The sequence below is a fragment of the Diorhabda carinulata genome, chromosome 1 (genome assembly GCF_026250575.1).
Source record: "Diorhabda carinulata isolate Delta chromosome 1, icDioCari1.1, whole genome shotgun sequence".
NCBI lineage: Eukaryota > Metazoa > Arthropoda > Insecta > Coleoptera > Chrysomelidae > Diorhabda > Diorhabda carinulata.
The window spans coordinates 24,520,471-24,537,112 of record NC_079460.1 but is presented as its reverse complement, the minus strand read 5'-3'; the positions used below and the strand labels follow the sequence as shown (position 1 = coordinate 24,537,112).

At 33.7% G+C, this 16,642-nt stretch overlaps 1 protein-coding gene across 1 annotated transcript in view; it reads left to right on the top strand.

The window, feature by feature from the left end:
* LOC130892607 (leishmanolysin-like peptidase) overlaps window positions 1-16,642 on the top strand; it is a 43,088-nt gene that overhangs the window by 22,507 nt on the left and 3,939 nt on the right. Inside the window, exons 4-12 of the mRNA XM_057798092.1 lie at window positions 953-1,035; window positions 6,586-6,879; window positions 11,597-11,800; window positions 11,859-12,084; window positions 13,797-13,984; window positions 14,154-14,286; window positions 14,873-15,032; window positions 15,994-16,160; window positions 16,216-16,335. Coding sequence (XP_057654075.1) covers window positions 953-1,035; window positions 6,586-6,879; window positions 11,597-11,800; window positions 11,859-12,084; window positions 13,797-13,984; window positions 14,154-14,286; window positions 14,873-15,032; window positions 15,994-16,160; window positions 16,216-16,335 — 1,575 coding nt within the window. The remainder of the gene's footprint in view (window positions 1-952; window positions 1,036-6,585; window positions 6,880-11,596; window positions 11,801-11,858; window positions 12,085-13,796; window positions 13,985-14,153; window positions 14,287-14,872; window positions 15,033-15,993; window positions 16,161-16,215; window positions 16,336-16,642) is intronic.

Genomic DNA, 16,642 nt, shown 5'->3' with positions numbered 1-16,642 from the left:
TTTTGAAAAAACTGCGTTGAACATCTTATCAAAGAAGATGAGTGTGTGGTATCACCCTCTTTACAACCCTTCATAATTCAATCAAATGATGAGTCTAGTTCAGACGATTTTGACTACCATCATTATTTATAAAGATACTTTGGAATTGAAACGTTTTTTTTCTTTTGTTTTATTTGCAAAGAATTTATTTATTTTCCTTTATGGTTTTGCTTTGAAGTTTCGTTTTCCAGGAAAAAAACGAATGGGGTACATAAAGGACTCAATTTACGTCTGGTACCCTGTTTAAAAGGTTTAAAAGTATAAAAATAATGAATTTATAAAATGAGGTATCTACGCCCATGGTAGGTCAAAGAAAATTGTCGGGAAGGATTTTTATAATCTGCAATTGATATTGGAAGAACTATACAAACGGCAGCTCAAAATCCGGAATAGCAGTTAGTAGATAATCAACCACAGAAGATGATGCACCGCAAGAACTTTCGATTTCATGTTTCACATACATCTAATCATACGTACATACGCAGGCATGACGAACTTTGGGACTGCATCACTGGAAGGGGGTTATATGGCGACCATGCCATATGCATCCCTTCTGTATATTCTTCGAACAACTTTCTCGATAAAATAATATTTCTTCGTCACCCGACTGACCGACGCCTGATCCAGGGAATTCCAAGTCGCCTTCTTTTGGAAATTCCAAATTATATTTTATAATCTTTTTAATTTTGTAACTGCGAGCAATTAACCTAATGTTCTCCGATGTACCTGGTAGCACGTTTTAAGAAAAACCAACCCAACGTCCCTGACATCAGAAAATAACATTAAGAAAAGCGATGTCACATAAATGATGGCGGAGAAACGCGTATTGAAACCTGAATTTGAAATATGTGTGTGTAAACTTTCCGACTTGATACAGTTTCCTGTTTGAGGAATAACATTTTGTTTTTTTCAGAACACGATATTGCCCGAAGCTGTGAATTTTTGGGAAAAAGCTCTTTTTGTTCGAAGAACAGAAAACGTCATACGTTTAACAAGGTAAGTCCATATAAGTCATCTGGAATGTACAATTTCAAAGTTTATTTTTAGATATCCATTTAATGTTTCTTGTGGTTCTTTTTCTATTTACTTCCACCAAATTTAAATTTTATCGTTAGAATTTCCATATGCCTAGTTAGAATTTCACTAAGTTAGTCGGTTTAAATTGGAGTATAATTTAAATGACTTGTTGATTACTTTGTAAATCGATTACTTCAGATTGAATTTAAGTGGGTACCTTTCAACCTTCCGTCCTTCCTATTACGGTTAGATGTGTTCATAAAAGTCGACGTATTTTCAACACGCATTTTTTGAGGTTGCTTTAAAATGTTTGATTGCCATTTCACTCGAAATTTGTAAAATTAAATATACTACTAAGACTCATACTTCTTCATCCCTCGATTTCTTATTTTGTGACGGTTTACGAGGGTTGCCTGATAACATTTTCACTCAACAAGTAAAAAATACATTTTATCTTGAAATTTGGCTTTGTAATTTACGAAGATGATCCGAGAAATACGTTACTCAACAAACAATAAAAAATTTTGGAAATAATCTCCTTTTAGCTCCATACACTTTGCCCAGCGATGTTCTTTTTATAATGACGGAAAATCTTCGACCACAAAACCATTTGTTCCAGTTTGGGAACAGAAAATAACCCGAGAGGGCTAAATTTGGCGAATAGGGTATATTAAATAGAAATTCAAACTTTAATTCATTAATTTTGGCCATTGCAATAACGGGTGTGTGAGCTGGTGTATTGTCTTTATGAAACAACACTGTCTTCTTAGTCAAATGCTTATTCTTTCGGTGAAACGTTGCAATAAGTTCGTATAATACTCGCCGTTGATAGTTTTTCCTTTTTCAAGATGGACAATAGAAATTATCCCACGGGAATTCCAAAAAACAGACGTTATGACCTTGCCAGCATATGAAAAGTCTTCGACTTCTTTGGAGCCGGTTCTCCCTTTTCAGAAACAAAAACATTCGATGGAAACATCTTTACAACGCTGTTTTTGTTCCTTTGTGAGCACCCATCTTGCGCACAGGTTTCTAATGTCCAAATTTCCAGTTAATATGCGATGTACAGCACTTTTTGAAATGCCTACTATGTCTGGTAGCTCGCGCACTCTCAGTCTACGATCATCCAGTACATCTTTGTGGATTTTCTTCAACATTTCTGGATAGTCTTCGCAGGTTGTACGGCCTCGTTTAAACTCTGCTACCTATTATTTCACTGTTGATAACAAAGGAATAGAATCTAGTTCAGTATCACTTAATAATAACCAATTTTTTCCATGTTCACCAATTCACCTAAAACGTTCACTATTGATGACTGCCTAACAAATTCTAAACGACGTGGCGTCTTCAAACTTGAAACTTATGCTGTATCGATTGTGGTAGTTTTCAAGCAACTACCGCCATCTCTAGGTCAGACCAGGTACTTCTGGGACCATTCTCGTTAATGATATTTCCTTTTAAATCAATAGTTTTCCAGCAATTCCCATTTTTAACCGTTTCAAACGTTTTATTTTCTGACAAAATAGTTTTTCACATATGTCCACTTACTTTTTTAGGTTAGGAAATATAAATTTGAACAGCGCATGGTTAATAAAAAACCTTTAAAAAGGTTCATTTGAGTGTGGTACCTAAGGCATATATACAACTTTCAATCGCACAACTGTTTAATGCTTTGTCAGAAGTCTAGAGAATTAAATGGAAGAGCGCGTATATATCCAAGACAATTGGGTTGAACTATCGCTCATTGACTCTATATCAATAGCCTTGTTTTGGAGTGCACATAAACACAAATAAACAGTCGATGTTGTATTCATTTATAACGGTTTTATAGAGAAGAGATCTGCTCTGTATCTTAAGTCAAGGAACATTTAAGCCGAGTTTATACGTGTAGCTAAAACAAGTTACTAAATCGAGTAGCTAAATTTAGTTACTTGTAAGGTGAAAACAACTTGATTTAGAACTTGCGCAAGTACCTAATTTAGTTTAGTCAATTGAATAGAAAAAATTTCAATTTACTTGAGCAAGTAGTTTCCCGCACCAATGCTTTCCGGCAACTAAAACGCAGACTAAACGAGTGTAGACAGGTTGGTTTAGTGTAGTTCATTAGTACAGAGTGAGAGGATTATTTTTATTTGATTTGGTAGCGTTGGAGTGAAGCTACAACATTAAAGTTTGTAGAAGAATATAGCGAAAGGCGCCATATACATCTCTTCGACTCATCCATTTTCGTACCCAACAACGCTTATTTTCTTTTTCTTTATTTCTTCCGCAAGAGTTTCTGATAGTTCAGCAAGATATAATGCCATATTTCTGCACGTATTTTTTCAGCCATTTTAATTCCACAGTACGAAATCTCGCTAAAACTCGCTAACAAACCGAACTTAAATTATAGTTACTAGCTTTAGTACTTGATACGTGTAAACTGGGCTTTAGACGGTTATTTCCCGTTTAGTAATATGTTCTCTCTTCCTGTAACCTCAATTCGCCGGTCATCAAAAATAATTTGGACAATTTTTGCTACTTATCATCATTACGTTCAAATTCAGCTATTTTCACGCTGGTAAAGTATAATACAATCTCAATACCTACGTACATTTAATATACTGTCAAACAACTGACCATGTGAATGGTTTATAAATTTTTCATCAAATCTATCTAAATAGTTGTAGGGGTACACTTCGATTGATTAAAAGAAACTTATATACTTCAGTGAACTGTTATTTTTGAACTTTACTGTTCATTTGTGGTTAACTGAACTTTTATTTTTAAGCGCTGTTGCCGCGTTTACAAACAATGTTTGATCTACACCAACAATAGTTTGAATGTGCTATGTTTATGTTTAGGATAGGAAACTTTTCAGATAATCCTCGTATTATTGAGTACGTTTATTACTTTAGCAACGAAAGTTGATTTCTGTTGATTTGATTCGTTCGCAATTATCAAAATTCTATAGTATGCATCCGTGTACTTGTTCTAGTCTTTTATTTTCGTAATTTTATATTTGACCTTCAGTTATTTTTAGATTATGTAAGTAGATTTTCTTTATTATATATTTAAATTCAACCATTAATTGAACGTACGGAATAATATCATTTTAAACATTCTTTCTAACGTATTTATAGTATAAATTACTTCTAGGAATTGTTTATCTATTATAATATATAAAATAACAAAATTTGTTTATAGTTACTATAATCTGTTGAATAATGAAATTACAAGACGCAAGAATATTCATGTATCTCAACGTCAATAAGACTTAATAACTAAAAAGTAATCAGATTATACTCTAGGGAAAACAGTAAAAAAAATAAAGACATTAATTTTCCCAGTACTAGATTAGATTTTCTTCTAAGTTATTTCTGGTGGATGTTTAAGGTTATGGGAAACTATTTATTTATATACGTAATGGGGCTCACAAGTTGTTAGCTTAACATAGAAAGAAAGGTCATAATTCTCCGTTATACAGGGTAGGCCAGAAAGGCGTACGATTTTACAAACCCTCTTGCGTTTGAACGTTATGAGAGGGAGTTGCGTGTATGGTGGGGATGAGCGCAACGTGTATTCTGCATTAAACATTATTACAACCTGGACAAGATAGCAAAAATGATTTTTTAACAAAAATATATTCTTTGTTTAACCCTTAAACGGGCATGGTATCATATATGATACCACCTGTTCAATAATTTTTTTAAAAATCGACGGTAAACCTTTGGACCTGGTTCTTTCTCTCAGGGCAAGGGAATTCCGTTGTGAATGTGTTGGTCACACTGTTTTACGTCAAACGAAAGTTATAACAACATTTATCAACAAAAACCTTCAATACCTCACATCTCATCAGTGAAATGGCGTCTCTTCCTAAAAATATAAATTGTTTTTTGTTATTGTACAAACAATATAGTGTTTTTTTGGAATGCGGTAAATTGTCTTAGCTTCATAATACAATGTTGAATGCAATTATGGAAAGGAAAAATCGTGTTAACTGATTTTCTGTTATAGAAAATGCATTTTGTGAACGTATCATATTTGTTACTTTGTCCGTTTACAGTAAAAGCTAAATGACTTTTTTTAAACAAAATTAATACGCTTTTTATAACTAAATTGTTTATTGATATTTATTATATTATTTTGTGTATTTTTATATTATTTTTAATAAAATTATTTTGAGTTGACATGCGTTGTTGTCTTAATTTATTGCTCTTATCTAACTGATATGATTGAATTACTATGGGGCTTGTATTACCATTATTCTGGGGTGCGGAAATCATCCCTTCGGGTACTTTTTTCCGTTTAAAGAATCAAATAATTGTAATGAATTTTCAGTGTTTATAATATTTAAATTAATCGTTGAAACCTAACCTAACTTAACCTAACCTAACCTAACCTACATACTTCTCTACAAAATGAAATCCAATCACATGTCATGTAGGGATTGCTGTTATCGACAATAAATAAAATAGATATACAAACTGTATTTAGAATCATCGCTTATTTTATTTATTGTCGACCACCTCATCAAGAAAAAACCATGGAAGAGTTTTCAATAACAGCACTCCCTGCATATGATTGGATTTCATTTTGTAGAGAAGTACGTAGGTTAGGTTGGGTTAGGTTTCAACGATTAATTCAAATATTACAATCACTGAAAAATCATTACAATTATTTGACTCTTTATACGCAAAAAAGTACCTGAAGGGATGATTTCCGCGTCCTATATATCTATATATTCTTGTTCAGCGTAATTTTCTTCATAACACACTGAAATTTTAACGAAATCGGAGGGATGTAATTTAATCTAGATAATTAGGTACCAAAAATTTAGTTAGACTACAACTAATCAAATAAAAACAATAAAATAAAAGCTCGAAGTAAGTACTTTGCACTTCTACACATTTCCGAAGTCTACGGAAGATATTTAAATGTTTACTGATGAAGCTGGTTTCACACGAGGCGGTTTTATTTTATTTTATAATAACCTGAATGGTCAGCGCTACTTAGAATTTCTCCAAAATGATTTCCCACCCATGTTATGTGATATTCCTCTAAACATCCTCAGAGACATGTGGTTTATGCACGATGGAGCTCCTCCTCAATAACGATGTAAAAAATTATCATAATAACATTTATCCTAACAAGGTAATTGATCGGGGAGGTCCATTTGCATGGCCACCACGTTCCCCTGAATTAAATACAATGGATTCATTTTTGAGGATATCGTAAAAGCTTTTAGAAATTATAGAGCGGTGGGGGGAATACTAATGTAGAAGAAGAGGTTGTATTCATTTTTAAGTGCGGTATCATAAAAAAATGAAAACGAAAAATTTCATCTAAAAAATAGAAAAAAAATCTAGGAGTGGACCACCCTTAGCATTAAGAGGGATGAAAAATAGATGTTAACCGATTCGCAGACCTAACCGAAGTGCTCACAAAATTTTATGAAAATCGGTCGAGACGTTTCGGAGGAGTTTAATTAAAACTCCGTGGAACTAGTATTTTATATATTAGATTAATTCTAATTGATTTTTTTTTTAGAAAATGTAGTGATACTCAAGTTTTCGTTAAAGATGGTTGGACTCATTGCATTGACACTTGTAAAGAAAAAACTATGTGTGGTGAGGTAGAAGTACCAGAAGATCACCTTGACGCGTGTCGCATATGCAATTCGACTGGTCAAAACTGTGGTATTGCCAAAGGATCCAAGGCTGGACCGGGCATTCCAGACTTCGATTTCGTTTTTTATGTATCGGCCATGCAAACTGAAAGATGCACTAAAAATTTGACAGTTTCCTACGCCGCACACTGCCAGCAGGAATCTGCTTTAGATAGGTATGTATATTTGCATATTATTTTATATTACGAAGAACAAGCAGGGTTTCCAACTCAGGTATTTCCACCCAAATTTAGAGGGAAAAATGTGGGATGGGGTGTTATTTTTTTAGATATTCTTATAATTCGATTTATTACTTGTCTTCGCTAATTTATGAATACAGAATTTAAAAAGATGACGTTGCTGAATGAAATTATTTATTGATTACTTCAAATTTGTATGTATTATTTATTAAAAAACATATTTTTAGGGGGAATCCCCAGTAACTTCAAGCATATTAGGGGTTTTTAATTTGGGTTTCAGCGAAATAGATTTTTTAGAGTTGGGAACATGACTGGTTTAAATTTAAATTCTTAAAAATAGTAAAAAATTGATTATTTAATCGAGAATTCCAGTACTGCAAATTTTCTAGGAAATATTAAATTCATATAATTCATAAAAATGACAACGGACAAATATTAAGTTATATATTTTTTTTGAAATTGATACCCGTCTAATTAAAGGTTAGGTTACTTAAGTTTTTTACAAATAACATTGAATTTTTATAGGTTATGTCAGTACAAATGACGTAAAATTTTTATAGGATTGGTTTTTTCGAAATCTGGAAGACATACGTAGATTACGTTATTTAAATCAGTGTCAAAATAAAAATTCTATCAAAATTCAATTTTTGTTATAAATCTGTCGGAAATTAAAATGTTTGAAAAAGAATAAAAGCAGGGTCTTTTTGTACACATAATAGATGTATACCGCTTTGCTCAATATTTAATTAAACTCGTATTTGTGAAAAAATGTTCACTGCCAAGCGTTGATAACTTTTAAAGCTTCTCGTAAAAAATCAAAAAGAAAAAAGTTCTTAACCGCCCAATCAAATTTTTTAACGGTTAAAATCAACCGTTTAATTATATTTTCCACTTTCAAATATTCATATCGAAGGAAAAATTTTATATTCAAAGTATACATTTTCGATGGAAAGATATAATATCCTTCCAAGGTTTTACTAAGTTGGAATTTATGAAACCGTTGACGATATTCATACTGAACACTCTGTTCACACCACCACTACACCAACATTCACGATTACACTGTCTGACGCGCGTTTCGATAACCAAGTTATCGTCTTCAGAAACTGAAAGTAAACTAAAATCTAATAACTCGACTTACTTGTTTTGTACTAAATTTTCCCACCAATAAACCTTCTTCCGCGAAAATTAATTCCAGCGGGAAAAAACTCCTTGGCGGGAATATTCATGTTCATTCTTTGACTACTAAACTAAAGAGTGGGCTGTAAGGAATTGGTCCTTCGTCCTTATTTCAACTGTTCCTACATTTAGCAATTTCAATGTTCTCAAATGAATCCAACAATTTGTTATTGGATACAGAGACTCATCATTCATATTTCTTACCTTCAGTCTCTGAAGACGTTAACTTAGTTATCGAAACGCGCGTCAGACAGTGCAATCGTGATGTAGGTGTAGTGGTGGCGTAAACAATGTATTTAGTACAAACTTTAACTGTTCAGAGATTAAGAAATGGATAGATTCAATGTTATAATAACAAAAACCTTTTTTTGTTCATCCTGTATTTGTTTGAATAATTTTGATACTTTTCTTAAATCAGTTCAGCAATGAACATTCGCATGAAATGAATAAATGAAAGAGTTTCATTTAAAAAAAAATTATTGCGACGTTATCACTCGAAGGTTATTTACCCCGTCTCATAAAATTATTCCTTCATAATATAGCGAATTAAAATAAAATTTGACCGGTTTCGAGATTTTTTGATCTTACTATTTATAAAATTCATAATGAATATACTGTTTTCTATGAACTCATTGTAGGTATATACTGGGTGGGCAACTGAGAATGTCGTTTTGAGAAACAAATTACCATATCTTATAGAAGACATACCCTCATCCGTTCTTGGTTGTCCACCCGGTAGACAATAAATTTTTTTGAAAATTAAGTTAGTGTTGATATTTGTCTTTACCAATAAATGAACGTTCGTGACCAACACCTATAATTCAATCCGTTTTCTGACAGACTCTTTTTGAAAGTATATGTATAACTATCACTATCCTTCACCTTAAAATTTTACTCTGCATTGCACGAACGTTAGTGCAGTATTATTATTACCATTACCATTGGTACATTGAAGTAAGTAGGTGTAAGATATCACGAATCCAGAACGTTGCTAAAGTCGCGTACTCAATAGAAATTATCGAAATATTGCTACGTAGTTAACGTGATGTGAAATTTTTTACTTGGATCACTTTGTAAAGTACGTGTTAGTTTTTTCTTATATCCGATTCTCTTCCTCCTTAAAAAGCACATACAAAAATATATTTATTATTATTCAACAATATTACAATTATTGATATGAGTTTGAAGTCTACAATCTAAACAAAATGAAGTTATTTACATTTATACCTATACAGGGTGTCCCACGACGAGATAAAACTATCTGTATACGGCAAAATACTTATAGTAAACTATAGTATAGTAAACTAAAAATAAAAAATTCTACGTTTGAGTTTTCGGATACGATCTTTTAACTAAAATATTTTCAAAGATGCTCAATTTCCGGTTCTACCGGAAGTCGATTGTAACTTTGTTATTTTAAATAGAACACCCTGTATATTGATACATTTTTGAAATTTACGTGAAATTTTAGTATACTTTGGTCTAAAAACTTTTTTCGAAAAATGCATACTTTTCGAGTTATTAATTTTTTTGTAAAAAATTTGACCCTTATAAATTATTTTTTTACGAGGACATCCTTAAAGTATGGTTTCAGTTCGGTTGCCTTTACCAAGGTAAGACGTACTTGAATCTATGTTGAAAAATTTTTCTTTTTATACAGGATGTTTATAAAAAGTGTTCAAAGTTAAACTTCATAAATATCAAAATTCTTTTTTTAGAATAGAAACCATTTTCATATCTTTAAGGGTATCCTCGTAAAAAAATAATTTATAAGGGTCAGCAAGGTCTGATCTCGTGGTTGGATTCATGGCCCAAACTTTCATCCCATAAATGCTCGAAAGGATTTAAGTCCGAGCTACGCGCTGGCCAATCCATACCACATCGTGTAAATACCGCCATACGCAACAGGCACTATGTGGACGAGCATTATCCTGCATTAGGATGAATTTTCCGCAGATGAAACTGGCATAGGGAACGACGTAATCCCCTAAAATTTCTGTAAAAACCAACTCAGTTTTTGCTTCCATTAAAGTGCCCGCCCAAACCATTTAGGAACCTCAAATGCGCTGGTTCTTTGTAGACTCGTCCCTATCTATCGCTACCATGCAGCCACACTCTGCTTTCAACCACTTCTCGCGTTTCTCTGAGCTCTTTTTGGATTTGAACATCAGTGAGGTTCTGATTCCTCAGCTATTTGCTGACAACGAGAATCAGTCATCACTCTCGGATGTGCACCTTTTTCTTCCGGAACCGCGTCTTCGATGAAAGTTTATCTATGTCTTGGTAACTATGGTAAACTTTGGAAATAGCAGCTGATTCATGTTCAGCGCACTGGTCATTTCTTGGCGATTTTAGCCTTGTCGCAATAGAGCAACCGCTTGAGAAGCTTTATCACTTGTTGTCTAGAATTCTTGTTAGTTGTTAAGGGAGATGTGTATCCCACTTTGAGTCGAATTTGTGTTGGGATGCTAGCATCCCGGACTGCTATTTTATTTTAATTTTTTGCCACTTGTCATTATAGCCCCAACGAATGAAGATATGTTGTTGCTAATGTTACTAATTAAGAAAAGACGTCGTGCACAAAGGAAGTTTAGTGTGGACCCCTTTTTAGCTGTCCGTCGTGTTAAAAGCCTGTATTTTACATTGTTTGATAACTGTGCAATAGTGAAACAAGATTTTTCAATTATTTTAGAATGTCACCTCCTTCTTTTAAAGAGCTTCTAGGCTACATCCAAAGTGACATCTCTAAACAAGATACAATATTCCTCAGACCAATTTCACCCGTAGAGAAACTAGTCATAATTCTGATCAAACTGCGTGTGCACGCATATGTCAAATAGAGCGCCTGCTCGAATGCTAGCAGCATATTATAATGCGCCGCATTTGAACCAATGCCTCACAACCGGGATGCACAAAATCGAGCCTCCGGGTGGCTGTTTTAGCTTCCGATGCTGGCATTCTTAGTCTAATCGCTCCCATTTGATTTAATGCCCCGTTAACCTCCTAGATGCCAGCATCCCGGATGCTAGCATCCTAGTATAATGGTAACCTAACTGTTAGTGTTGGTACAGATAGATAACCCTTTGTAAGGGTCACTTACCCCTAATTAGCAGTATTGGAAACAAGCATAAAAGGCGTGCATAATATATTGTTGTACTGTGAGATCAAGAAACATTAGAATATTTTGTTTTGAAACTAAAACCATTCGCTTTATTATTTTACTAAGAAAAACATAATTTCGTGTTCAGTTCTTTTGTCTTCCGAATGTCAACTATTGATTTTTTAGCTCACGTGTATATATTTCTCACTTTTGTGTTTACCCTTGTAAGAATTAACAGTCTTATGTAATATCACCGGTATTACGAAAAATGTTAATGTCTGAGGATAGATTACATTATTGATGTGCGAAAAAATGTATTTACGCAAAATTTATAATTTTTATATTTCACTATATGTCATAAAAATGATTTTGTAATAAGTTTATCATTTGATGTTATTTGTGTTTTAATTTTAGACCAATTGCCGGCCATGCAAATCTCTGTCCAAATAGTATAAGTACAAAGCGACAAGAATTGGAAATATTGTTGTCGACGGTCAAGCATGAAATACTTCATGCTCTAGGTTTTTCAGTAAGTTTGTACGCGTTTTACAGAGACGCCGAAGGTAGACCGTTGACACAAAGGAGTCCGGAAACTGGAAAACCGCCGCTCAACGAATCGTGAGTTATTTCTTACCATTTTTCTATTAGGAACAACATCCAATAACCCTTATTTCAGCCTCCAAACATATCAATGGAGTGATAAAGTTATAAAAACTTTCACAAGACCAAACTGGTTGGTTAGATCGGGTTATTTGAAGAGAGAGGTACAGATGATGGTAACCCCTAATGTTGTAAAAGAGTCTAGAGAATATTTCAACTGTTCTCAGCTAGAAGGTGCGGAGTTAGAAGATCAAGGAGAGGAAGGGACGGCTTTAACACATTGGGAAAAGCGAGTCTTTGAAGTGAGTTTTTCATCAAATAACTATCTACTTATTTAAGTTTAATTTCTTTCAATCTAAAACAGAAAACATTTTTTTTAAACTTGAATTACTATAACTTAATTCTTGCGGTTTGATAAGAGATGGCGTAACTTGTATAATATTACATCGTTCCAATACTGCGAACCTGCGTTGGAAAATTACTGTTATTGTATGTCTTTTCAGTATATGTCATCCATTTGAAGCGTTAATAATTTTTTTTTTCAATGAAATATATCGAGCTTTGTTCCCGAAAAAGTGTTTTTGCGAGTTCTTCTTCATTACTTTAATATGAAGAAAAATGCTGCCGAAAGTCATCGTATTTTGGTGGAAGTTTATGGTGAACATGCCCAGCTGAGCGAACCTGCCATAAGTGGTTTTCACGATTTAAAAGTGGTGATTTTGGCTTGGAAGACGATGAACGTCCTGGGCAACCAAAAAAGTTGAAGAATTGGAAGCATTACTCGATGAAGATTGTTGCCAAACACAAGAAGAGCTCGTAGAATATTTGGGTGTCACTCAAGCAGCCATTCCAAAACGTTTAAAAGCAGCTGGATATATTCAAAAGCAAGAAAATTGGGTTTCACATGAGCTCAAGCCGAGAGACGTCGAAAGGCGGTTTCGCATGTCCGAAATGTTGCCGGAACGTCATTTTTGCATCGAATTATTACTGGTGATAAAAAATGGATCCATTACGACAACCGCAAGTGCAATAAATCATATGTAAAATCCGGCAAACCAGCCAATTCAATGGCAAAGCCGAATATCCATGGCGCGAAGGTAATGCACTCTATTTGGTGGGATCAGAAAGGTGTGCTGTATTATCAGCTGCTAAATCCGGGTTAAACCATCAATGGAGAACGTTACCGGACACAATGAATCAGTTTGAATAGAGCAGTAGCCGAAAAACTCCCGGAATATGCGACCAGACACGGGGCAATAATTTTCTATCATGACAACGCTTGGCCTCATTTTGCCATTTTGCTATTCCTGTTAAGAACTATTTGGAAAACAGTGGATGGGAAGTTTTACCTCACCCACCTTATATCCCATACCTTGCCCCTTCTGACTACCATTTGTTCCGGTCGATGCAGAACGGTTCACATCAGAGCAAGATATCAAAAATTGGCTTGAATCATTCTTGGTTACCAAGCAGTCGCAGTTTTTTTGGGGGGATTTCCACAAAGTGCCAGAAAGATGGGAAAAGGTCATAACTTCAGGTGGCCAATACTTTGAATAATATTATTGTTTTCCTTAAATAAACGTTCAAATTTTGAAAAAAAAACGCACGAATCAAGTTATAGACCACAATAGAAGCGAATAAACATAGCTCAAAGATGAAAGAACTTTGAGTGGGTCGGATTAACTTTTAAAATAAACTCCCTAAAAAACTTATGATTACAAATGTAAATTGAATGAAAATAGACATTTTGAGGTTAATTTATTTCTAACTTCAGCGTTTTTAGTTTATTATAAGCCTGTAAGAAATAATTACTTACCTTAAATATTTTAATTTCATTGATTAACTAAAAATCTTGTATACTAAACTTACTGTTTACACTACCACTACAACAACGCTCACAATTACACTGTCTGATATGAGCGTTTAGATAACCAAGTTATCGTCTTCAGAGACCGAATTAAAGGAAAATTGAAATTGTATTTTCTCATGTGGGGTATATATTTTTGATTTTCAGAATGAGGCAATGACCGGAACTCACACACAAAACCCAATTATTTCGAGAATAACTTTAGCCCTTATGGAAGATACAGGATGGTATATAGCTAACTATTCTATGGCAGAAGATATGTCATGGGGGAAGAATCTAGGGTGTGATTTCGTGATGAAAAGCTGCAAAGATTGGATAACAATGAAATCAGCTAAGTAAGTTTTGTTCTAATTATCATAATTTTTTATTACATATAATTCTGTTAACTTTTGTTTGCAAACGGACAATCTAGAATTTCAATTTTGCTTATTTTTTGGTGTAATGCTATTTTATATTATTATTACTTTGTCAAAAGTTATTTGAATACCTGGTTTTTTCTCGTAGGGGTTTTTCTATCCATCCATTTTGCAACAAAGTAAAGCGTGATCCTCTACAAACCGAATGTACTGATGATCGAACGTCGGTTGCCCTATGTAACCTTGTGGAACACCAGAAACAACTTCCTCAACTGTATCAGGTGAATTGAAACTATTTTTATTTATAAATTCACAAAGAGACATAATTAATACAATTATTCCTTTTTTCAATAAACTGTAATGAATATTTTGAATTTGAATGAAAATTTCATAAAATAATTATAAAAAGAGAATTAGAAAAAATATGAAAACAGAGAACGATGCGTGGAGGATCCGGAGGAATACTGAGCTGAGACAGATGTATGGCAAACCAGATTTGGTGGCGTTTATCCGTAGGGCACGTCTGATGTGGCTGGGACACGTGGAGAAGATGCATTCTGATCGATACTCGCGCAGAGCCATGTATTGAGTTCCTAGAGGACGCTGCCTGAGAGGAAAACCGCGCCTTCGCTGGTTGGACACCGTTGAGACGGACCTGATCCAGCTAGAGGTTCGACGTTAGAGGATTGGCAGTCGATTGTTGAGAAGGCTTTGGTTCTCAAAGGACCGTAGCGCCGGTTAATTAAGAAGGAGAAGAAAGAAGAAAAAAACATAGTTTGGTGTATTATTTCAATCACTACTTCTATTTATTCTATAGTGGATTTTGTTCACAATATTTAATATCAAACAATCATTTTTTATTTATAGAATTTTGATTATATACAATTTGTGGAGAACGGCAGAGAAGGATATTATGGAGGATCAGTATCCCTCGCAGATTATTGTCCCTATATTCAAGAATTCACATGGCGATCGAAAAACGTAGTTGTCAGAGGTTCACATTGTCAGTATGTTGAAAATAATCCATGTAAGTATATTTCAATCACTTCAATAAAATTAGTTACTAGTAGTAGGGAAGCTACATGCAATTGGAGTATCAGATCATAGTCCTCTCTTATTAAGTATATCTCACCAGTGAATCTTCCTAGTGACTAAATGATTAATAAAAAATCATCAAAAGAACTCACATTCAGGCAGCTATTAAAGCTGTCATTGATTTAAAGCTGAGACTAGAGTGCCCAATAAATAGGCAAAAATACCAAGGTGTATTTAGTTTAGGTTCCTTTGCATACAGCAATCAAACTTAATTGGGTACTTGCATGGTTTGGTTGGTTGGTTGTTGGTAGTTTAAATATTTCAGTAAGGCCGCCATATTGCGTGACGTCATAAAATTTACCTTCACAAAGAAAAGAGTTAAAACACATCTTATTAGTTTGGAGTTTTGGTAGGAATGGGAAAATGAAAGTGAAATGCTTCGGAAGGGTTAGATCCCTCCAGAAAGTTAATGGGAACTTCAAAACCTTTTCAGTAGTTTTCTTACAGGGTATCTCCATCCCAGGAACCACTTGATGGAATTAGGTCGTGTAAATTCTATTGGAGGAGAATGAAATTCCAACTCATCTAGTTCTAGAATGTTTTACCATTGCTTGTATATACTCGGAAGCTGTAGGATCCAACTTTTTCAAATCCAGAATATATATATATATATATATATATATATATATATATATATATATATATATATATACATAAGTGGACACAATTAATTATGAGGGCAATTCAACTCCTAATCAACATGAATTATTACTTATGAGATGGAAATTATATTGACAATAAGACTCCTGAACAAATTGTATTTTTGGCGTTGATATCTTACGAGATTACCAATCTATGAAATAGTTTCTTGGTTAATTTATTTATATTAAATTGGATATTTATTAATTTGCTCATAATAACTGTTTTGGACTGTTTTATTTTGTTTCTCTTAGCACCGGACAAAAATTTCGCTTTGGAGAAATACGGTGACAAGTCTCGATGTTTTGAACATACTAACCAAATGTGGGAAGAGAGATCCTGTAAACAAATGCGACAGTGGCAACACTGGGGATCGGGCTGTTATGCTTATAGATGTGAAAATGGACGATTGCATATATTAGTAAGAATCTATTTCATATAAAGTTGATAATACTTACGAGTAAATTTATTTGTAGGTTGGAAATTACTCTTATGAGTGCTACCATCCAAACCAGGAAATATCCATACGAATAATTAGTAATGGTTGGCTCCATAAAGGAGCGATTGTGTGCCCTCCATGTAAAGAAATTTGTGCCGTATGTATACAGTTTGTTTAAGCATTAATATCATGTGAAGTTAATAAAATATTTAGTAATTGATTGCTCAAATTGTCTTTTATGAAAATTTGCGCAACCACAAAATTCAGTAAAAACTGAATCTTTGGGTATTTTCCGTTTTATTCTTAATAAATAATCCAATATTAAAGACACTTCTATTTTCAATAATATATCTTGAAAAAATGATGTAATTCTATTAGTTTTTTTATAATATACCTTACCTGAAAATTTTGACTCCTAAATTTCAAACTCAACTTCTGTCAACTTCATTCTCCCTTCGCTGTAA